Source organism: Lagopus muta, chromosome 29, assembly GCF_023343835.1.
Source record: "Lagopus muta isolate bLagMut1 chromosome 29, bLagMut1 primary, whole genome shotgun sequence".
NCBI classification, from domain to species: Eukaryota; Metazoa; Chordata; class Aves; order Galliformes; family Phasianidae; genus Lagopus; species Lagopus muta.
The window spans coordinates 485,781-509,329 of NC_064461.1; the positions used below are offsets into that span (position 1 = coordinate 485,781).

Sequence of the window (23,549 nt, forward strand, 5' to 3'; positions counted from 1 at the left end):
CAAAGAGAGAAGCAGGATGCAAGACCTCCCCCCATATCTCACACAGGTCATTTTCCAATGCCCTTTTACCCACTGCAGAATTTCTGTTAAGCACAGCTCCCAGCTCCCCCCACTAACGCTCACGTTGTCCCCACTAACAGCTATATGCTACCTGACACGTCAGGGCTGCCATAGATAGGAAGGCTCCCAGTAGTGGTGCAGGCATGAGCATTTGGCTTTCCAGCAACCTGAATCTCTGCCGTCTCCCAATCATTCAATCATCCGGAGAGAAAATTGAAGAGCATGATGGTGGGCTGTAGCCAGGGCTCATCATGCCAATTATTCCACCTTCACCCGATGAGTCAATGCATCCTGCAGACCTGCACGCTGCCTCCTGGTTCCCATGCATCCCTCCCCCAGCTCCCTGCACGCCAGCACAATCTCCCACCTCACATTTAGGGCTTTGCCTATCACTAATAGGATCTGAGGTTTCCACTAAAGCTGCAGCTAAGGGGTTCTGGTTGGTGGCACCAAGGCTTTCTGGACCATGAATCCACAGTGCTGAATATTTTATGCAATAAAAAACCCACTGAGCTAGAGGAAAGGGATAGATCTTTACAAAAGAACCATCACCTCTTAATTACCTGCTTTGCTAAACTAATTGTCGTTGTTGCTTTCCTGAGAGAGCTCACCTCAGATTTTCTAGGATGTGTCAGGAGCAGCTCAAGCTGACAGTATTCATGGAAAAGATATAGGTAATTAAATGCAACCCAGACGTGTTTTGAAATAGATTAACCCCCAGCACAGCTTCTAGCTGTCAGACAGGATGAAGGAGGAGGCGTGCACGGTCTGAGTTACACCCTGCAACATGTTTCACCACACACTGCTCTTGCATATGTGTTTGGTGCTTCACCCTAATTGTTTTAGGCTGATGTTGTATCCAGGATTTATTTCACTGTGAAAACGGACAATAAAAATGACTTTGAATACTGAGCTGTGAGACTTTTAATAGCTTCTTCTCACAAAGAGAACCTGGGCTCTCAGCTTGCACATCACTCAAGCTGAATGCCAGGGGACTGGGGACTCAAATGTGGGTGCTTGAGAGGAATGCTGAGTCTTCTGCTCCTCTGAAAGCGCCTGCAAGAGACCGTGTGCTGCACCAGCCCATGGGATGGCTGATTGTACTGCAACACTAATTAATTGTGCATTGAAACACTAATGAATTTCACTGACACACCTCCACAGGACGCTCCACCCCAAAGCAGGACGCAGCTCACATCCTGCTCCATCTGCCCTATTCAAACACCATCTACAGGGCAAGCTGCAAGCAGCAGCACACAGATTTCCCACCCTTGCTGAGCCAGGAGAAATTCAGTCTCACCCTGCTCTGCTGGATGGGTGTGGGATGTGTGCAGTCCCATCACCAGATTGCAGAGCTACACCAGACACAGCCTCTGGCTTGCACAGCCTGCTGGTGTCTGACTGCAAGGCATCAATATCACATCATTCACCGCCTCTGCCTCTGTGATAATGTTCCTCCTCTGCATTTTTTTACAGCTGGCTGGAAATCAATTAGCTGAGCCAATATTTCCTGCCGAGAAACAGAAACATTCAAAATCCTGTTTCTGGCTCTTTTAAAACTGGAAATAATCATTTGAAGTAATCAAAAGTTTCTTTTCAGCGTCAGAACATCCAAAGATCACAGCTGTTCTATATCTGGGACTCCCAGTTGTGATTAATTGCTTTGATAAATCCCACAGGAATGTACTTCAGAACGTTATACCTTGCAGAAAACTGAGTTTTGCCTGGTTTGCACGAGCTCAGGGTGAAAACAACTTGCAAAATTTCATAATCCAGACCTGAGAATGCCATTTCCTCCATAGGAAACCTGGATATGCATGGGTCCCTGTGGGTGTGCCTTATATGCATGTGTATACTGAAAGGTGACTCTGATTACAAAAAGAAGGCAAAAGATAATGATTGATACCAGTAAAGCTAAATATATATATATCAGGAAGCAAGTGAGGAGGTTAATTACACTTTTATTGCAGCGTGTCCCAAATTAAAGATCAGAAGGAAACAGCCCCATGACTCTTTTATAATAGAAGATGAATAAATCTGAGATAATGAATTGCATCTCTTTGTGACTTCTGCAAGCAAAGAAGGCGCCTTGGAAATTTCTAGCTATTCAGGCAGAGCTGGAAAGCAGAAAGAGAGCACGGAAAGACCCATTTGCATTTTCCATAGCTCTTCGTGGTCGCTGCTGGGAGCTCTACTTCTGCTTGGGGCACTGCTGCTGCTGCTGCTGCTGTGGGACGCTCTTCACAGGGCATTTGGTCTGTCCTTTGGGGGCCTGGCATTGCTCCACACCCTTTGGGGGACACTTCTGCTGGCACTGGGCAGGTATTTGTTGCTGCTGCTTCTGCTGGTGGGAAGACATCTCTGCTGAGCCTGGAAGAAAAGCAAGGTTCCCCTCTGGTTACTTTGAGCCTTACAAAGTTCTCTTTCTGGATATTGTAGCTTCAGTCACTTTGTTAGCCTTGATCCAAAGCTAGCAATGAGGAGCCTTTAAAAGTCATTTCTAGCAGTCAAAGAACATGGGGAAAAAAAAAGCCCAAACCAACAAAAACTTGGAAATCCCTCAGGATGAGGCTGTTCAAACCAACCCTGTATTAGTGACTCCAGCCTGTCGTAGGTTCCCCATACTTCATTTCAGGATTCTATGGAGCTCTGCTGAGGCCCTGGGGCATAACTGTATGGAAGAGAATGCAGGAAGAAAGCACTGCCCTAATGAAGCTGTGATCCCAATAGGTGAATTGTTCCAGAAGAAGAGGGAAGAGGAGGAGAGAAAAAATGAGTGGGTTTTTCCTTCTGTTCGATGTACTCTGAACATTGATAGATTAAGAAGCAAGACAAATTGTGATGAAATCATGGAGGCTCAAGACCTCAAAGCAGTATTTGTTTGGTGCAATAGGAGCAAAAATCCAGTGATATTTCAGTGTTCCAAGTGGTCTATTTGGAAGAGAGAAGAGTTGGATGGCAATCCCTCTGCTTATGGTCACGTCTCTGCATAGAGCTCTAAGAACCCAGAGCAGGAGCTGTGTCCCCTGCTGCAAATGCAAAGAACTGTCCTCCTGCTGCTACGACTTTGTGCACAGAAGTGAGACTCAGAGCCCTGGTGATCAGCACACAACTGCTCTGCAAACACAGAACGAGTTGGTGGATGCCATCCTTTGGTGTCTGATCCTCAACACCTGGTGGTTATCCAAAAGGATTCTTATCAGCTGGAAGAAAATGCTGAGGGATAACAAGGGTTTGCTGATTGAAAGTCAGTGAGCCACTGTCTGGAGGCTCTGTCTGGAAAGTCTCGGAATAAAAAAATATGGTTTTCACCTACATGCAGGAGAAAATGAGCTGGAGTTGCTAGCAGAGAAATAAAATAAAGAGAAACCATCCCATTTCCCAAGAGCAGAGCACCATGACAACCCCCAGTGTTGCTGGATCTGCATGGAGGGACTCACCTCGCGTCAGCTGCTGCTGGCAGAAGCAGAAAAGCCACCGGGTACAAGGAGCCTCAGGAGCAGGAGGCTTTTATATGCGCTCCAAAGGCAGCCCCAGGAGCTGATGACAACAGATTAACTTGATGACCAGAATCTTTCACAACCAGAACCTGCTCCACTGACACCTCCATACTCCTGGACCTCAGTCAAGGGCTGCAGAGATGCCTCCTCTTTCGGGTGCGGGGGATTTGTTGTTTTTAATCCGAGGCACACCCAATCTGGTAATAACTGGCTAATTTATTAATAATTCATCTCGTCCCGACCCTGGGCAAATATCCCACAGGTGAACTCGGATTTCAGCTCCAGCTCAGATCCGATGTCATTAAAACATGTTTGTATAAAGTTGAGGTGTCTCCTGGTAATTTTGCCCATGATCACCAGGACAGTTGTTGCTTCTCTTCTCCATTTCCATCTCAAAAAGGGAACTGAAACATTCTGTATTATCAAAAAAAAGAAATGGAGATCTTCCCTCTTATTTCTCTTTGAGATTTTCCTTAGTTTTTCACTGAAGGATCTAAAATTTTTTACAAGCACCGGGTTGGCTTGCTGAGGTCATGGCAGGATTCCTTTTGCTGGGAATGGGTCTATGTTTGAGAAAAATGTCAGTCCTCTTGAATTTTTCCCAAGGAAGAAACAGAGAAAATCTTTCAACAGAAACATTGCCTCTAGCTGTAATGGAAAAGCTTGTTCAGGACTTCATTGAGTGTTCCTCAGTGCTTTGCCCTGTGGGGTCACGTTCAGCCCTACGAATTACAGCTCAATCTCCAATTTAGTGGTGTGATATGCAAAGAAACAAAGGACATGGCTTCCACCGGCTGTAGGAGAGCAGAAGGTGCTAATGGAAAATCCCATCACGTAATATCCCCCATTCATTGCTGATTAATCAGGGGTCCTAATGACCATGAGGTTAACATGGACGAAACATCATTCATTTGTTCTAAACGCATGGGAGAATCTTAGCAATGCTCAACTCTGACCACAGGTGCATAGGGGAGCGATGTGTCAGGGCTTTTGCAACTCATGGTCCATCAGGCACAGGAAGCACAATGGACACAGCCCAGCAGCTCTTTCTGCCACTTCCCCCAGCATGCTCACATCTATCATTACTGTGCCTGGAGCAGTGCTTGCAGAGAGAGGGAGAAGAGGAAACTTCAGTGACTAATGCGGCTGATAGAGCTGGATGAAGAGGACTGGAATCAGTCAGAGGTGACTAAACTGGACAACAGATCTCACTAGCAGCTGCACATGACTGCCTGACAAATTTTTTCCACATCTGGAAGCGGGCACTGATGCTTTGTGGGGTTAAGGATGGCAAAGTTCATTGAACACAAGAAGTTTGTGTTCAACAGCATATGTGTGGTCTCTGTCATGCCTTCCCCTTTCTTGCTGTCTGATCCGCCTGCCATCAGTTTGTCTCTCCATGTGCAAACGTATGTTTAGCGTAGAAACAGTTTACCTTCGTGAGATACAACATTTTGTCTGTCGTTATTCCTATTTAGTGATTTTCCTTTTGGTGTTGACAGAAATAAGACAAAAAGTAATCTACAGTCAAACTCTACACCTGCACACAAGGTTTCATTAAAAGCTGATTTGGTAACAGTGTTTACACACACCTAAATATAACTCTTTTCTTTTCTAGATCAGTCCCTCTCCACCCTTGCCATAATGACATGGTAGGTGGGTAATAACCCTCTGTCCCAGACATGGAAATTGTATGGCCATCATGAAGACAGAGGTGAGCAAGTCACATGCAGGTGTGTAAGACAAAGGGAGCATTATCTCTGAAACTTGACATCTAAATGGTTATAACTCCATCCAGACAATGGTTCTCCATTGGCTTCAGAATTGTGACTCCAAATCAATAACGTGTGCTTGTGAATGAATTAAAACCTTATCATCCCCTGCCAGATGTTGATGAGCCTGCAGTGCCAATTGCTTTATCAGCTAGGGAGGTAAGTTCTTATTGCAGGTAGAGAATGGGTAGGTAACAATGGTGAGACTTTCCCAAAGTCATACAAAGAATCTGCAGCAAACTTGGGAACAAAACTGCAGTCTTGCAGGCGAGGATCTGCTTCTGAGTGATGACAAGGTTCACCTCCTGAAGCCAGATCCTCTACATTCTGTCTTTAGTCAGTGAAGATCATGGGAAAAGCTGCCTGAAAAGGCCATTTTCATCTCCTCTGGATTGGTTTAAATGAATAATTAAGATCACACTAGTGATCTTAATGCCTTCTCAACGCCTTCTCCCTTAGGTTAGGGTTTTTGTTACTTTTGAAGTATCCTTTTGAAGTATCCTTTTAACAGATTTGGCCCCAAAATCCAGAGCCCCAAGGACCAAATATACCATTATTTTGAGGTAGAATGAAACTGTGACACCTGTCAGAGTGGTATTCATGGGGTGATGTTTTGTTTATGTCATTGGCTTTGTTCAGCATCAGGGTGCAAGCTTGGTTTACAGCATTGTAGGCACAAATCCTCCATGACCTTACCAGCTTTTTAAGAGGAAAACTAAAGGACTGTGTTCTTTGGTCTGAAGATATGCAAATGTGGGGACCAAAGAAAGAAAAAATGACACATTAATGCCATCGATGGTCAAATTTTATTGCTGCATGTAGACATTGAAAGGCAAGAGGACAAACATTAGAAGACGTGAAGAGAATTAAAGAATAGAAGGGGAGGCATCTTCACCAACTGCTCCCAGTACAACCATTGAAGAATATCTCCCCAAGATAATAGAAGATTGGCCAACTGCAGTTACCAAGAAAAAGGTGCTGAGATTGCAGATGTAGCACAGGAAGAAGAGATACGGGAAGAAAAATGCAGAGAAATATTTTCCAAGTCAAAGAGAGCATGGCTTAACCGAGAGAGGTTTTGATACGTTGCAGGTAGGTCTGTCATCTGTATTTCATTCCCTGGGTTCTTACAAGCCAGCAGATATTGCAAACCATTGGGGCTGCCTGCAAGGCCCATGCAGTGAAGGCAATTAGCATGGACGAGTGCAGACGGTGCCACACGGCTCCAGGCACACGGTCTCACATGTATCTACACACTTCTTGGTGCCCACCTCCACACATGGTGCTGGGCAGGGCTCCACACACTTGGTGCTGCACTGGGTGCTGCACTGCTCCACGCATGGAACGGGGCACTGCGTCGGGCACTGGGTGTCACAGGGCTTGATGCAAGCATCAACGCACGTAGGAGGACAGACATCCACACACTGAGTGGTGCACTGGGTGCTGCAAGGCTCCACGCACTGGGTGCTGCACTGGGTGCTGCAAGGCTCCACACACTGGGTGCTGCAAGGCTCCACGCACTGGGTGACGCACTGGGTGCTGCAGGGCTCCACGCACTGGGTGACGCACTGGGTGCTGCACTGGGTGCTGCAAGGCTCCACGCACTGGGTGCTGCAGCATGTGGTGCACTCAGTGGCACAGGGGTTCTGGCAGACCTCCACACATTGCGTTGGGCATGGCTTTACGCAGATGTTGCTGCAGGGCTCCACATGCTGGCTGCATTTCTGCAGGCAGATGGGAGGCGGCAGGCAGGGCTGCTTGCGCTGCTCGTAGTAAGACATCCTGTTGGATACTGGAAGGCAAAGACAAGACAAACAGATCAGGACTCTTTTCTCCCCAAGCCACAGTTCACAACTGAAGCCCTTCAAAGAGGCATAGCAGTTAATTGGTGGACTGAGAAGTCAATTAGTGAAAATTTCAAGCTTGAATGATTTCTGGATCTGGATACATACAGTTAACACTTTCTTGGGAACCTGAAGGCATCACTGCCAGGAAAACCACAACCACGAACTCAGAACTGCTGCACAAAGTTTAGCTTTGTAAAAGCCATAAAGTAACAATAGCCTATTTCCTTATTTTCTTAATTATATCAGCAGACATTCCACAGCATATCTTTTGCTGGTCACTTCTTCAGCTCCTCAAACAGACCACAGAGCACAATCCCATCTGTGTAGACATCAAGCTGCTAGTCCCAGGGGAGAAAGCCCAAAGACCACCAGTTCAGATACTCTGTACTGTGTATCATAGTACAGCATTGGAGTTAAGTAAGTTTTAATGGGCTTCTCCTTCACAAGGAAAGTGCTAGCCCAGAGGTTGCAGCTCCTGTTTCTGGTTCAGTTCCCCACACTGAACTCTCCCAGTTGCCTCTTGCAGCTCAGCCCGCAGGTGTCCTGCAGCTTCCTTCTTCATGATAATGCTTCTTCCCACCCATCTCCTTTGAAGTCTCAAGTCTTACTCTGCAGCATCCAGTAATTTTGTTAATTTCCCGACTTAATGAGGTTTAAAAAAAAGGTTAATGAAGATAGAACATGAAGGAGGATAAGAGACAGGTGGTTGCTGAAGATGTGACAGGACATTTGCAAGCTACCTAAGGAAGAGCAATCTCTAAGATTCAAACATCCTCTTCCCATTCCAAGGTGGATCCTGGAATGGGAGCACCTGAAGCAAAGCTTTCCCGTGACAGTTAATATATCCTTTTGACCAGAACAACCAACAAGAACAGTCATCAAATTATCCCCTGATAAATACAAGAAAGACTTACCGTTCACCAACACAAGTGAGTGAGGGAGTAGACAAATGAACTGATGTGGGCATCAAAATGCAAACCTTTTTATATGGCGTGAGTGGCGTCACCTCCGGAAACAAGGGAGCCCAGGGGTATGGAGACCTGACCACTAACAACCTGCATAGGCTCCACCTGCACATGCTTTACATATTTGTCTACAGCCTAATTTTTGATGGAAACCTTCTTCCAGGCAAAACGTGATCCTGAGCAAATCCTGCTTCCACCTCCTACATATGTCACGCGGATCCCAATGGGAATGAGACAGTAACTGGAAAAAAATCATGTAAGTACTAATGAATTGCTTTTCCAGAAAGATTCAGTACACCTGGATATATTCACCTCATTTTTTTCCATAAATACCGGAACAACCTTTGTTGGTTTTTTTTTCTGTAAAGTAAGAACAGACAGCCATTATTAGGGTACGTGGGCAATTGATCTGATTTACTACGAGAAACATTGCATCCTACTTCTCATAGAAAGAGGGAGCTAATCCTACAGTGTTCCACTAATGCTTCCAAAATATATTGAGATTTCTGCTTCTCCAGTACCTTTTTGGCCACCAAATGTTCTCCACCCACTCCTACCCACTGTTGCCCTATTAGCAACGTTCATACTTGGCAATGCCAATGGGAACACAACTCCAATGGGGACCTCTACAAGCTATTGAGGTAATAAATAGAAAAGGGGGACACATTTTAAGGCCTATTTTTCATTGTCAGAGCAGTGTAAAGCACTTCATTTTAAACACAATTTAGGCCCAGGGCTCCATGTAAGCTATTGAAGCCATGATAAACCACTCAGATACACAGCACAGAAAATGCTCATTTCTCCAAAATGTTCCACTCATGGAGATGGCATGTCATCACCAAGTGATGTGTAGGCAGGCAACTACATCACTAACAAAAAAGCTGAATGGGCAGAAAAAAAGCCAACAACCCATTCAGCATCTATGCATGATGCATCCTGTTTATACTGGACACGAGGATCGTGCCGGGGAATGACATTCACCAGCACCAATTCCTTTCTGGTGTTTACATGGGGAACCTGAGTTCCTGTCCTGAGCCCATGTGAGCAGATTTGCATTGCTCCTGACATCCTCCCAGCAGCACCTCATGGTTCATACATTCTTTCCGCTTCTCTCTTCCTTTGCAGCAGGGACGTGGTGCATCACGTGCCTTTTTTCCCCCTAAACCTGAACTACAGCTTTTGTAAGAGATAGGAATCGTAGAATCATAGAACCATAAAATAAGAGAATCAAGAAATCATAGAATCATAGAATCATAGAATCATGGAATCATGGAATCATGGAATCATAGAATCATGGAATCATGGAATGCCCTGGGTTGAAAAGGGCCATAACAATCATCTACTTTCAAACCTCGTGCTACATGCAGGGTTGCCAAGGAAGGAATGGAACGTATAAGGTGTGATTTGCTCATGTTAGACATCTGTTTCAAGTGAGGGGAAAGACCTATCAAGTAGACCCTGCAGACTGAAAAACATACAGAGAGCAACTAGCTGAGATTCAGTATTGAGCTCAGTATTTTGGTGGAAGAACATCTCCCCATCTCCTCCTCCTGACACTACCCTTCTCCATGATGCTCAAAAAAGCAGGCACCCTCCAGCACCTCAAGGTCCCCTCACAGCAGCTGCCAACATCACTTATCTCACTAGGAGATTCTCTAGGACTGTTCTGTCCCATTCTCCACACTTACCGAGGGCTTCAGGCTCGCTTCTGAAATGGTGAGGGCTGGTCCTACCTCTCCCTTTTTGTACCGTGTTATTCTATACCCTATTGTTATATTTGATTAGCAAGAAACTGTAATGAGTTCTGGGAGAAATAGATATTTTAGGAGATATAGATTGATCCACGTTTGTAATACGTGGGAACACCAGAGTGCTGGATTATTATTTTAAATTAGCACTTATTTGTGGATCTCTATTACATTTATGAGCCACTTGGCTGTTTGACTGTTCCCATTAAGTTCAATGAGTCAGCACTCCGCAGCAATGTCCATTGGTGGCCATTTTGGCTGCACTACTTTGAGCTATTCAGTGAGAAAGAATTATTTCAGAGGCTCCTGAAGACTTTAGAGATAGGACACCCATGGATTTCTTTGCATCTTCTGCTTTACCCAAGAGCCTCCTAAGTAAGACTTCTTCCTCTGTTGCATCCAGCACTGTTGGCATCAGGGATTTCATACACAACTGGAAGAAGCTTTGTGTCTGTGCAGCATCCCATTCAGCACACCACCCATATTTTGGTGTACAAAGCATTTCCATAGAAAATAAGGATTCTCCCTTTGTTCTTAGCACAGCAAGGACTTCCCTGCATGCTCTCCTGTGATTACATCTTTCAATGTGGGGCTTCATTACACCCGACTTTCCCCTCCCATAATTCCCTACCAGCAGAAAGGCGCTCAGCACCAGGGAGGTTTCCCATGGCCATCACTGGGGTTTGGAAATCTTCACATAGCTGAAATGCCAACAGACTGAGTGCAACGAAATTAGCATCACATGAAAACAAGTCGCTTGTCTAGTCCATGCCCCAGGGTCTGTTTGATCAAGTAATGAGATTGTTACTTCTGGACTAAGAGGAACCCCAATCCAGCACTATCCACCTCTTTTCCTGTTTACTCAGGAAGGTGAGTGCTCTGTGAAGAATGATAAGTGAGCAGCTGAATGCCATTAAGGCTGAAAAAGAGGAACTAGCTTTAGCCTTCTGACTATTGCAAATATTTGCCTTGATTTTCCAGCACTCAAGAACATGAATCTGACTTTTCTTTCCTGAATAAATCTGTGTCTCAATCCCTGAGGAGTACATTTCAGAGCTCAGAGTGCATTAGCTGGCCCAGCAAACACTGAAAGCTGTTAATAACTGTTATAATAGTCTCAGAGCCACAGACTTCCAACTATACAGCATTCCATCGAATTTGGGAGCAGGACCAAAGCTAATCCCTGCTTGCACAGTGAGTTTTGGAGGAGCCTTTGAGCCATGCCAAATCTCCACAGAGGGGTAATTAGCCAGCCTTGATTGGCTTGGTGCCTCTGTGGTGTGGCAATGGGACTCAGGCAGCATCTGAGCACTAGGTGAGGACCCTGAGTACTACCTACCAGCAGCAGAGCTCTGCTCTGCAGGGAGAATAGGACTAGGAGAGGTGAGAAGGCAACATGATTTGCACATGGGCAGCATGATCTGCATGATGCCAGACATCCCATAGCGTGCAATGCTGTGTCCGTGGGTAGGACTGAGCTCATCCCAACTACTGGTCCGGCTAACCCAGACGTGTTAATTGCAGGTTAGTCATCAGCCCCACGCCCTGGGGCACCTTTAAGAGCAAAGCAGTGCATGTCTACAGACAGAGGAGCACCCACGCTGCTGCTCAGTGTATGGGTGGCTGCCTCCCTCCTTCTGCAGTTGCTGATCTCCCTGCAGTATCTGCACCCTGAGAACTGAAGAGCAGTGTCCTTGGCACAAGCAATGATGGGGCTTTGAGTTCTTGGGTAGGTTGCTTATTCTCAGACTTTGCAAACAGATTTAGTGCTAAAGAGGAACCCCTTGGACCCTTGTAAATCAATGTTCATGGAGGGCTACAGAAATTGCCCAGGACACCTTGATCACACTGACAGCATTTCTGCAGAGTTCAGTGACAAGCAAATCCCTGTCATTGTGCCCAGCTGGTGAGATGCACCCATCCACCAGCAGAGATGAGGAAACACAAGTGAGCTCCAACAGGCCAAGTCAGGACCTCCTATACACAGGCAGCAGGGTCATAAGGCACAGTCTCTCAGTCCTGCCCATCTTCCCCCTCATTAGTGGCTCATTTGCCCATTGCTCTGAAGGGAACATTTAGCTCCTCCACTTCAGCATGTTTCCTCAAGACACACAGCATCCCCTTTCCCAGCCAGCGTCTGGGGAAGTCTGGATGAGTGCTGGGTCTCTGGGTGCTGCCTTACATCTTGTCATACCTTCCAACAAGAGCTGCCACTGCAGAGAACACTCTTTTAAGTAGAAATTAAGAGAAGGTGTGAGAGTGGGGGAGTGCAAAAGAGAAGGAGAGCTTGCAGACAGCTGATGCCAAGATCAAGTGTTTTTATTGCTTCATTTAAGAAAAGGAGATGATGGCGAGAAAGGACAAATTCCTCCAGCCACATCACTGCAGAAAAGAACAAGAGAGTCTCTCACCCAGGCAAATATCCTGGGGGCACAAAATCAATTGGTTACATGTTACAAGGAAAGGCATTACTCTTTACATAAATCTATTATATATGATGCAGAATGCAAGGAAAACCATGTGAGGATCTGCCCTTCCTTGGGTGGACAGGGCACGAGGAGAGGCAAGAGGTGAGGAAAACATCAGAGGGCTCAGGAGGTCTGCAAACCATTTTCATTCCGTAGCTGCTGGAGCTGCACAGAGCAGGGACACAGCAGAGGGGTCCCCTATCAGCTCCTGTTGTGGGACCACCCCTTAAGGAGCCGTTCACTTGTGGCAGCAGATGTCGGCACAGCTGATGGAGTAGTGCTGGCCACAGATGCTGGCACACAGTGGGGTGGGCCTCACAAAGCAGGGGGCCACACAGGGATCCACACACGTGGAAGTGCATTGGTTTGCATCCTGGCAGCAGGGATCTACGCAGGTGGTGGTGCATTGGGTTGCATCCTGGCAGCAGGGATCTGCACACCTGGTGGTGCACTGGGTTGCATCCTGGCAGCACGGGTCCACACACGTGGTAGTGCATTTGGTCACCTCCTTGCAGCAGGGATCCACGCATGTGGTGGTGCACTTAGTGGCATCCTGGCAGCAGGGATCTACGCATTTGGTGGCACACTTTGTCACCTCAGTGCAGCAGGGATCCACACACCTGGTTTTGCAGCCGGTCGCCTCCCTACAGCATGGATCCACACACTTGGTCACTCTGCCACAGCAGGGATCTACGCACCTGGTGGTGCACTTGCTCACTTCCCCACAGCAGGGATTCTTGCACCTTGCACACTTGGTCACTCTGCCACAGCACGGATCCACACACTTAGTGGTGGACCTGGTCACACATCCGCTGCATGGATCCACACATCTGGTGGTGCACTTGGTCACCTCATGACAGCAGGGATCCACACATCTGCTGGTGCACTTGCTCACTTCATCACAACACGGTTCCACATACTTAGTGCTGCCTCGGGTTACTGCTCCATAGCAGGGGTCCACGCATCTGGTGGTGCACTTGGTATATCTGCCATAGCATGGGTCCACACATGCGGTAGCACATCTGGTCACAGGTCTACAGCAGGGATCCACACACGTGGTGGTGCACCTGGTCACTTCCTCACAGCAGGGGTCTACACATCTGGTAGTAGTACACTTGGTCATTTCCTTGCAACAGGGATCTACACATCTGGTGGTGCACTTGGTGACATCCTGACAGCAGGAATCCACGCATCTTGCAGTGCACTGGGTTGCATCCTGGCGGCAGGGATCCACACATCTGGTGGTGCACTTGGTGACATCCTGGCGGCAGGGATCCACGCATCTAGTGGTGCACTTGGTGACATCCTGGCGGCAGGGGTCCACACACCTGGTTGTGCACTGGGTTGCATCCTGGTGGCAGGGATCCACGCATCTAGTGGTGCACTTGGTGACATCCTGGTGGCAGGGGTCCACACACCTGGTGGTGCACTGGGTTGCATCCTGGTGGCAGGGATCCACACACCTGGTGGTGCACTGGGTTGCATTCTGACGGCAGGGATCCACACACCTGGTGGTGCACTGGGTTGCATTCTGACGGCAGGGATCCACACACGTGGTAGTGCACTGGGTTGCATCCTGACGGCAGGGATCCACACACGTGGTAGTGCACTGGGTTGCATTCTGACGGCAGGGATCCACACACCTGGTGGTGCACTGGGTTGCATCCTGATGGCAGGGATCCACACACGTGGTAGTGCACTGGGTTGCATCCTGACGGCAGGGATCCACACATGTGGTAGTGCACTGGGTTGCATCCTGACAGCAGGGATCCACACACCTGGTGGTGCACTGGGTAGCATCCTGACAGCAGGAATCCACATACCTGGTGCTGCTGCACCTGGTCACATCCTGACAGCAGGGATCCACACGTGTGGTGATCCCAAGGCAGCAGGGATCCAAGGCAATCTGCCTCAAGTCACAGCTACCAAGCTTCAGATAGGTGGTGGTGCCCTGAGGAACCCTGGCGTAGTAGCAGGGATCTGCACATGTGTTCAGGCATGAGATGCTGCGGATGGAGCTGCAGGGATCCACGCTCCTACTGACAGGCAAATTCCTCACCAGGACGACATGAGGTGGGAGGCAGGGCTGTCTGCGCTGGCAGTCGGTCTGGCAAAGCATGGCTGAAGGAGGAGGAAAGTCTGAAAGGAGAGGAATACCCTGTGTGGAAAACAGAGGCACTCATCTTTCACAAGGCTGTTTTATGCAGTGAGGTATCCTATACTTTTTCCCTTGGAATACTGAGCAACGTGTTGGGAAAGCGCACTGAAATCACAGCAGGGCACTAGCTCCACATGGAAGCATCTCAGGTATGGCTGCAGCTGCTCACTGCACGTACATCTCAAACTGCTTCTCAAAACAGGAGTGAAAAATGGTGTTAAGCAAACTTTGCCAGATTCTATTGTATGGGCAGAAGGCACAACAGCCTCCACCTGCCCACAGAAGTCTTCAGCTTCTCTCATCCAGACTCCCTTCCAGGCATGGCTTACCCCGCAGCCTGCAAGGCTCCACTTCTTATCTTCCCTCCCACTTTTGTGCCTTTGAAGTCCTTGCCTTGCCTTTTGATCCCTCTCAAACCCAATAATTTCCTGGTTAATACAGGGCAGCACTGTGCCTGGGAAAGGGGAAGGTTGGTCCACTCTCAGCTGCCCTGAGATACACCCCAATGGAGAAAACACAGCAATTGCAAAACACACAGCAAATAGAAGCTGGAAGAAGGTGAAATGGATATTTACCCTTAGCTTAGCTGCTTGATAAGTGCTGCATACAAATCTTACTAAGCAGAAGCACTTGTAACATCTAAGTCTTCTAACTTGCTTCTGCAGGTACCATCCAAAAATCCAATCTCCCCAGCCTTTACACTACATCCCAGTAAGCCAAGAGAGACTTACCCAATTCACCACCAGGAACAAGCAAACGAAACCAAAATGGCTTGGGAAACACTACAATATGAACCCTTTTATACGATTTCAATGTCCGTGTCTCCGGAAGTGAGACACCTCAGGGGTATGGAAATACAATTTTTTAATAATCCAGACCTGCTCCACCTCCAATCCTAAAATTACGTGCTTACATTATAATTTTTAATGAAACCTAGCCACTGAGGTGGTACATGCGACACGATGACAGCTGCCTGCAAGGCTGAATTCCTGATCCACGTATTATGTACGGGAGTTAGGGAACAAACCATTGGTGATACAGCCTGGAAACAATCCCCTTTGGGATTAAACTCATATTTGGATAAATATTACTTCGGTATGTGTTCTCGCACCTTCCACCGTGACACCCATACAGGCCAGGGCTACAGGTAGGATAGCACTGTCCTGTGCAAGCATCCATGCTCTTGCTTCTACACAATATTTCTTCTACCAAAAATTGGAGTCTCCCATGGGCCGCTTCATGTGCTCCTCAACCAAAGGCAGCACTCCAGTAAGACTTGAACGTGTTGCATTGTGGCAGTAAGGCAGCCAGGGAAGACTTCACACTGTGCAAAGGCTTTTAATGTCACTTAGGTTCCTTGTAGGACACCTCCTGCCGCAGCCCATCCCTCTGCAGTGACGCTGTAGGGTGATGACCCACCTCCTGCCTTTGGTGCCCTGACCACAGCAGTGCCCATTTGGGGTTTGTTGTGCCCATATCTATGGTGCAGAGGCCAAACCAAGACCAAGACGCACCCTTCATAAAGGATAGCACGCTGTGTGGCACTGCAGCAATGCAATGTGGCTGTAGTTCTGCCTGCCACAGTTGAAGTGGAGGAAATATTTTCTCCTTGGAAATCCCCTGGTTATAAATGAGAATGGAGAGCCAACGAGTGAAGTGCCTCCAAGAGATCAAAGACTGAGAATTTCTTCTGTGCTGGCTCCGAATTGGCCTTAAGTCACTTGTGACACAGGCATGGAACCAGTATTACTTGCAGGCAGAGACATGGCCATATATCATCTGGAGACAAAGGAGTGCTCTTGTGTCTGTGCTCTGCCCTCCCTTTAAGTGTGAGCTCACACTGCTGAGCATGGTGATGCCCCATGTAGTGACTTTCGGTTACTGAAATTGAAATCAAATCAGGATGCGTGACCACTTGGGTTGTCAGTGTTTTGCCGACCACAGTGGTTTGAACTGGCATAATTGAACTGACTTTGGTAAACCAACGGGCTGAATGGGGATGGTGGTGGTCAGTGCTCCTGCCAACCTTCTGCTCTTCAGGTGTGCACCTACACAAGGGTAAAGGCAATGTCTAGGTGGTGGAACAGTACTTTGTCATTCAAGTTGGAGCTCCAGGAGAAGATGCAAAATATCACGAGACCGGTAATGATACAAGAGTTTCCATGAGCATGACAGGAGCATACAGCCGGTAGCACCGCATCCAAACAGGACACGGGCAGGGACAGAAGCAGGTCAACCGTGGCTAAAAAGCAAAGAATCCCCCATATCCCACATCCCATCCAGCACTTAGTGGCCAGTGATGATGTGTTGGGCTGGAGGAAAAACTGAGCTGTGACTGGCCGGCTATTTGCCAGCGAGGCAAGAATCCATTCATTTCCCAAATTCTTCCCTGACGTCAGCCCCGCTGGAAGGCCACGTGAATTCACAAGCCATCTTGGATCACTCGAGGTTATGCTGCAGCCACGGAAATAGCCGGTTTCCATTAAAAATAATTAGTCAAATAATCCATCAGAGGGCAGAGGCGGAGCAGGGCCGTGCTAGGAAGGGCTGCTTGTCTGTGTGCCTGGGGCACCTGTCTCCAGAGGCCAGGCTCCTGTGTGCACACAGCAGATCCCAGGCTGAGGCTGTTGGGTCTGCTCGCCATCTCCATGCGTTGATATCGAGCCAGGTGAGTATCCTTAGGCTTTACACATCTAGGGTGTAAGGCTTCCCCTGAGACAGATGACTGCTGCTACCATCTGCATGATGAGGAATTGCTTGTTAGTTCTTCCATCTCGCTGGTGATAAGAGTAATCGTTTTCTCCCTTTGCATTTTGCTGTAATTCCCACGGATGCTCTGTGAAATGCTTCCTGGTATTCCAGCACTGGATTTAGAGGCAGAAGCCACACAGCTGTCGTGGAAGGGCAAAGAGAGCACAGCATCGCACAAGGCAGCAACTGAGGTCCCAGGTAAGAGCCCTGAGCTCCATGCTAGCAACTCCTGGCTCCATCTTGTTGAGCCTCTTGCTGCCTTCAGCAATGAGAAAGGTGGGATGGAGAGGGCTACATGAGTTGGGTGTTCTGCAAGGGTGTTACAGGGTGAGGAGAAAGCACCTGAAAAAGAGAGGGATAGAGAGAAGCACAAAGCTCTGCTAGGAGTGTTAATTAAATCCATCCTTATCTGCACAAGGAAGGGCTGCTGAAGTTAAATTATTTGGCTGAACACTGACTTTAAATATAGAACTTGGGTTTGGGTGTCTGTGCAGAAATACAGCATAACCAAGCTTCTTTTGGTAAGGAATGCCTGTAGACTTCGAAATAGCAAACATCTGATTTCCCCTCTACTGAGTTTTCCCTCATACCTGAATTACAACGCAATCAGCACAAACCTTCCTGGGGAGCCTAGCAGTAAGGAAAACAACTGTTTTGAAAGCATTGGGTTGGTGGACATTGAGTTATTCTTATTTCCTCCAGGAAGGAAGATGTCAGAGCCATGTGAGCAGTCCTGCCTGCCACCTCCTTCCTGTGTGGGGACTGCTGTGCCCACTGACCTCTGCACATCATGCAGTATCGCTGCACACCCTGACACCTGCTCTGTGCAGAATGCATGTCCCTGTCCCGAGCAGACTCTTGGGGTGGACCTGTGCCAAGCTGTGCCCTCCTGCCCTGATGTCTGTGGCCCTACTTACCCGCCTCCCACTGTCCCTGCGCCTGAGGACATCTGCTACCCCTGCACATCCCAATGTATCACCACCTGTGTGTGCCCAGCAGGGGACCCGTGTGACCTGCAGCAATGCCAGGAAGAGACCGGCATCTTGTTGCAGTCCTCCACCTCTCCAGCAGCCGCCTGTGCCCCTGAGAAAGTGGGGACGTGCGTGGAAACTTTCCCCCACCAGCATGCTGTGTCACCCTGCACTCCTGAGACAGATGAGATCTGTGTGGAAACCATCCCTGCACAGCACCCAGTCTCATCCATGAAGATTTGCACCCCTGAGACAGCAGGGACGGGCGTGGAGACCTGTCCAAGCCAGCATGGGATCACACCGGTGGAGCTTTGCATCCTCAAGACAACTGGGACCTGCGTGGAAACACCTCCCCTACAGCACCCAGAACCACTCTGCACCATTGAGGTGCTCGAAGCCTGCACGGAGACCACCCCCACCATCTGCGTAGAGGATCCCAGCTGCCCCCAGGCTGCCATCGCTTCCCATCCTGAGCAGTGCCCGCTTCCATGCGTGGATCCCTGCACGGCTCAAACCTCGGTGTGCCCAGAACCCTGCAGCTCTGCAGTCACCCAGGGCCCTGGCAGTGCTTCCAGCCCACGGGCACCGTTCCGCCTCAACACCCGCACTGCTGCCATCGTGGAGCGCTGCCTGGCCCGCTGTCAGAGCTGGCTACGTGGCACCAAGTGAAGAAAGGGCTCTTTGCAGCAGCTCCCCTGGTGAGTTCCTGCTCTCTCATCTGTATCAACAGGCGAGAAAACTGCCTCGCGTTAAATAAAAAATATTTTTCAATCATCGGTTAATTACGCTCCTTATTCTTTATTGCCTCATATGGGCTGCAATAATCATGGCAAAAGTGCAATGCATGTATTAATTGCGTTCGCCAAGCCCCGTTTCATCATCTTCAGCCTTTCTGCTTCCCACATATAAATAACTGCTTTCATAATCTGCCTTAAATTCAGTTAGGATTCTGCCTGTGGGTTTTCTATCATCTTTTTCTAATGGTCTCTTAGATTGAAATTGTTATGAGAATATTGAGGAAAATAGCTCAGAGGTGCGATTTTAGCAGCATCAGAAAGGTCTTTTAAGGAGATATAAAATGACAGAAGGCATCTAGGGTGAGGAAAGAGCAAAGGCTGAACAAAAAACTTGCAGTGAACAGCAGAAGAACAATAGTGCTGAGAAATTGAAGTTCCACACAATGCCACACAATGTCCGGTGAAGTCTGGGGTAAACTGGATGCATAATTAAAAGTTTTCTGCTCATAACAGCATTCCCCAGGAGTGCAGTTTTCTCTCTAAATATCCACAGCAGTCTTGTGCCATGGGTGGGTAAAGGAGTCATAGAAATATCACGGGGAGAAGGATAAACCAATGCAGCCTGGGCACTGCTGCCTGGAAAAGGCATGGAACCGGTGCAGGCATCTACACAGCTGCCAATGAAAGCCATTTTTATTGGATTATGGCTGGGTCTTTAATGTCTTCTGTTAGTGAGGATTGTTCTGCTTCCATGTGTGCATCCAATAAAGCATCCCTACACCTTAGTGTGCTGCATGCGTTTGCAAAGAGTTGAAGCGAGCCCTTATATTGGAGCAAGAATTAAAGCTTAGTGGGTGGAGGGAATAAATTCTCATCAATCTGAATCTGTCATCCATTTGTTTTTTTTTTTTTTTTGGTTTTTTTTTTTTCCCCTCTCAGTAAATAAATCAACAGATTTCATTCTGCCACACCACCAGATTCTCGTGCCTGGAACTATATATACTGCCCATTGTGTTGCAATGTGACTCTTTTACAAGTTAGATTAGATCTGCAGTATTAGATTTAGAGAAAATATAAATCAAACTTGAGTGGAGATAGCCTATAGTAACATAAAAATAACTGAGGCAGAGGATTACTGTTTATTATAATCCCAAACACGCTCTTGCAAAGTCAGACAGGTTCAGCTTATTGCTACAAGACCCTCTTTTGACACCCTATTACTAAGCTGTCCTTCATAAACTGTTGTGCTCTCCCACATCGTCTCAAATAATAACTTCCTTACACATTTGCATCACCCTGGCTGTGCTTCTCCTCCCATCCCCATATCTAGCAATGCCAGCACAGCACTCCATCCCAGCACATCTGGTGCTCAGACACCCATTCATGGTGCTCAGACACCCATTCATGGTGCTCAGGGTTTGTTGGCATCACCCTGGCTGCCTCTGAGCACTTAAAGACAACAAAGCAGAGCCTGAGCTTGAGCTGTTTCCTCCAGGAAGCTGCAGTTCCCTTCCCAAAGCTCCATGAGGTGCTCACCAAGACGTCCTCTGGCTCTTCAAAGGACACCATATCCCACAGTTATTGATGGTTTCTTGTGTTTTATATGACAATTTTAACTTAGTTTTTTGCTTTTTTAGTTTCAGTGAATGTTTCATGGAATCATAAAGGTTGGAAAAGACCACCAAAATCATCCAGTCCAACCATTTCTTCACTCAGACAAACTGGGGCACCATCTCCTTCCCCCAGCACCCCATTCCTTTGGCAGTTCTCATGTTCCCCTGCCATGCTCTCCTCTCATCTGTCATTATTCCTGCCTTGTGACAGCTCATCAACATCAGGGTGGAGTGTAATTGGTACAGCTGGAGGAGAAGCATGAGGTGTGATTGTGGCATTCCTAACATATCAGCTCGTCATCTGCCCCTTGCCTACAGAAAGGAAGGGAAAGACAAAATGCCACCTTCTGGAGAGCAGATATCCTTAATTGACCAAATGAACCTCAAGCACTGCCTCAATGGGGGCAGTAAGTAGGAGCCAGGCTGGGACATGGCCTCCCTGTGCCCAGTGCTCACATCAGTGCATCCAGGACGCTCTTCACGATATACACTTAACAAGAAGGCTTCAGATATTTCCAGGTTGGCTCTGGGTAAAAATCCTACTTTTTTCCCTCTTGTATTCAGGATCCAGTTCAGCATTCATCCAGTTCATATTCAGTGTCAGGCAGCTTTGGCCCATGGGCTATGGCTGGCTCCGTCTCCAGCACAGCACAGCTCTAAATTTAGGGAGAGAAGCTCCTGGAACATCCAGACCCAGCACCATCCCCATGCAAACACACACTGCTCTGTGCACAGCAGCCCACAGGCAGAACTGGTAGAGCCTGGTTTCTTCCTCCTCTCCAACATCCAACAGCCCCACCAAGGGAGAACAGGTCACTTCCTTCTGCTGCAGCAGCATTATTTGTGCTTCTTTTGTCATTAGATTTGTAGAAATTTAGCATTTGTTTTAACCGTATCACTGAGCCAAATTTGGTTGCAAATAATAGGTTAGGATATAATGACTGGGGGCATCAAAACTGTGCTTCTTGGGAAAGACAGGCTGAAGGAAGATCAGCCCAATGTCAAAAGGAACGCTGGTAGTTTCTCCAGCTCGAGGTAGAGGAGAGCAGTGAGCCAGGGCTGCATTGCTGCAGCACTGCCAGGACAAGAGGCAGCTCCTCACCCTGTGCTGCCACCACCCCAGCTCTGCTCCCAGCCCTCATGGGGTTCCACGAGGTCACATTTCCCAACACGTCCCCATTGCCCCATCCCATCCCACAGCCACCTCCCTGCCCTTCCCCATCACTTCCTCTGTGCCTGCTCTGGGTGCTGCTGTGCTCTCTTCTGTTCCAGACAGCAGAAAGTAGGTTCATGCTTCAAAATCCATCACCCCACATTGTGGCTTCCTTCTAAAGCAGCTAGCAAAAAGAACCGACCTTTCCCTCTGAAGCACTGGGCAGCAAGGAAGCTAACGGGGAAAGGCACTGAAATTGTCCCCATCACCACCACTTGGAGCAGCTGAAGTGAGCGCAGATGATTCACTACCACCACAGCCACAGGAGGTGACTCAAATCCCCACCAAACCCTCAGTCCCGAGCAAAGTGAGCCCAAAGGGAGTGAACGGCCCCATACCAGCTGCTGGGAAGGGAGAGGGCAGCAAGCAGCTCTGGTTGGGGAGAGGAAGAGGGGTCTCCAAGCTCCTAACACACAGCAGGGAGAGGAAAGCAAAGAGCTCACAGCCTGCCTGGCCTCTGAGTGCTGCCACAAAGAGCAGCCTGGGGTACTGCACCCACATGTGGAGTCCTCAGTGCAGGAGAGACATGGAGAGTCCAGAGAAGGGCCACAAAAATGATCAGTGGAATGGAACACCTCTCCTGTAAGGACAGGCTGAGAGCGCTGTTGGCCTGGAGAAGAGAAGGCTGCGAGGTGATCTGAGAGCAGCCTTTCAGGATCTAAAGGGCAGCTAACAGGAAAGAAGGGAACAGGCTCTTTAGCAGTGTCTGTGGCAACAGAACAAGGGCTTCAAGCTCAGGGAGGGTAGATTTAGGTTAGATAAAAGGAAAAATCTTCTACAGTGAGGGAGGTGAGGCACTGGAAGAGGTTATGTAGTGATGTGGTTGATGCCTCTTCTCTGGAGACTTTCAAGGCAAGGCTGGATAAAGCTCTGGGCAATCTGATCTAGCTGTGGTGTGCCAGTTCACTGCAGGGGAGTTGGAATAGACGGCCTTCAAACCCTTTCAACTCTAAGGATTCCACGATTCTGCAATTTCTATCATAGAGCTTCTTTGTGCTCAGAAGCTTTCCAAGAAATTCTCATAGCGGGATGCATCACGGGGGAGAGGTGAGGAGAAGCAGAGCTGAAGCCCTGCACGCCCCCAGCCGTTGTGTGCACCGCTGTGCACGCGCACAAATCTGTGCACGCGCACACCGCGCGCCCTCTGGCGGTGCGCGCTGCGCTGATTCCTGCTGGTGCAGACGTTGCAGAGAGAACACAGGCAGTGCTTCCGAAAACACGGGATAATCTCATCTCACCTTCCTCCTGCCCTCTTAGCTGTATTTTTTTTATCTCTAATCACTAAATATTTGCTTAAAATGAGATACAGGCATTCCTACACGTTCTCAGTGTAGCGCCATAGTGACGGCGCGCCGGGAGCTACGCACCATCGTATGCTTAAGCAGATCTGGGTCTGGGAGAAGAAAAGAAACTCAGAAGCTCCTTTGCCCCTACAGGAAACAATGTGCTCAAAACCGCCTTCTGTGCTTTGCATTCAAACAGCCGTCTCGATAAGCTGCGAGCAAACAGAGTGCAGACAAATCCTGCCTTCATGAGGAGGATTAAGGGGATGAGATAATCCGAAATACCTGTGCCCCTCTGTGGGTCCTGGGCTAGAAACGCAAAGGAAGAGTTTAATTAAGATTCTCCAGAATGATGGTTAACACGTGTATTAAAAGTGCCTCAAAACAAAGTATCCTGGAAAGCCTTGTTTCAGCCGGGAGATTAATTCCTAATTTTCATTGTGGGATTATTCAAATGCAGGAA

At 48.2% G+C, this 23,549-nt stretch overlaps 2 protein-coding genes across 2 annotated transcripts; both read right to left on the reverse strand.

Moving 5' to 3' along the window:
* Positions 1 to 6,522: 6,522 nt before the first annotated feature.
* Positions 6,523 to 7,113, reverse strand: LOC125685931 (proline-rich protein 9-like). Its single transcript, XM_048929422.1, has one exon. The coding sequence runs from the start codon at positions 7,111 to 7,113 to the stop codon at positions 6,523 to 6,525; it is 591 nt and encodes a 196-aa protein (XP_048785379.1).
* Positions 7,114 to 12,598: 5,485 nt separating this feature from the next.
* On the reverse strand, positions 12,599 to 14,479 carry LOC125685916 (keratin-associated protein 10-7-like). The gene has a single exon (XM_048929388.1). It carries the CDS (start codon positions 14,477 to 14,479, stop codon positions 12,599 to 12,601), a length of 1,881 nt encoding a protein of 626 aa, XP_048785345.1.
* Positions 14,480 to 23,549: the final 9,070 nt, after the last annotated feature.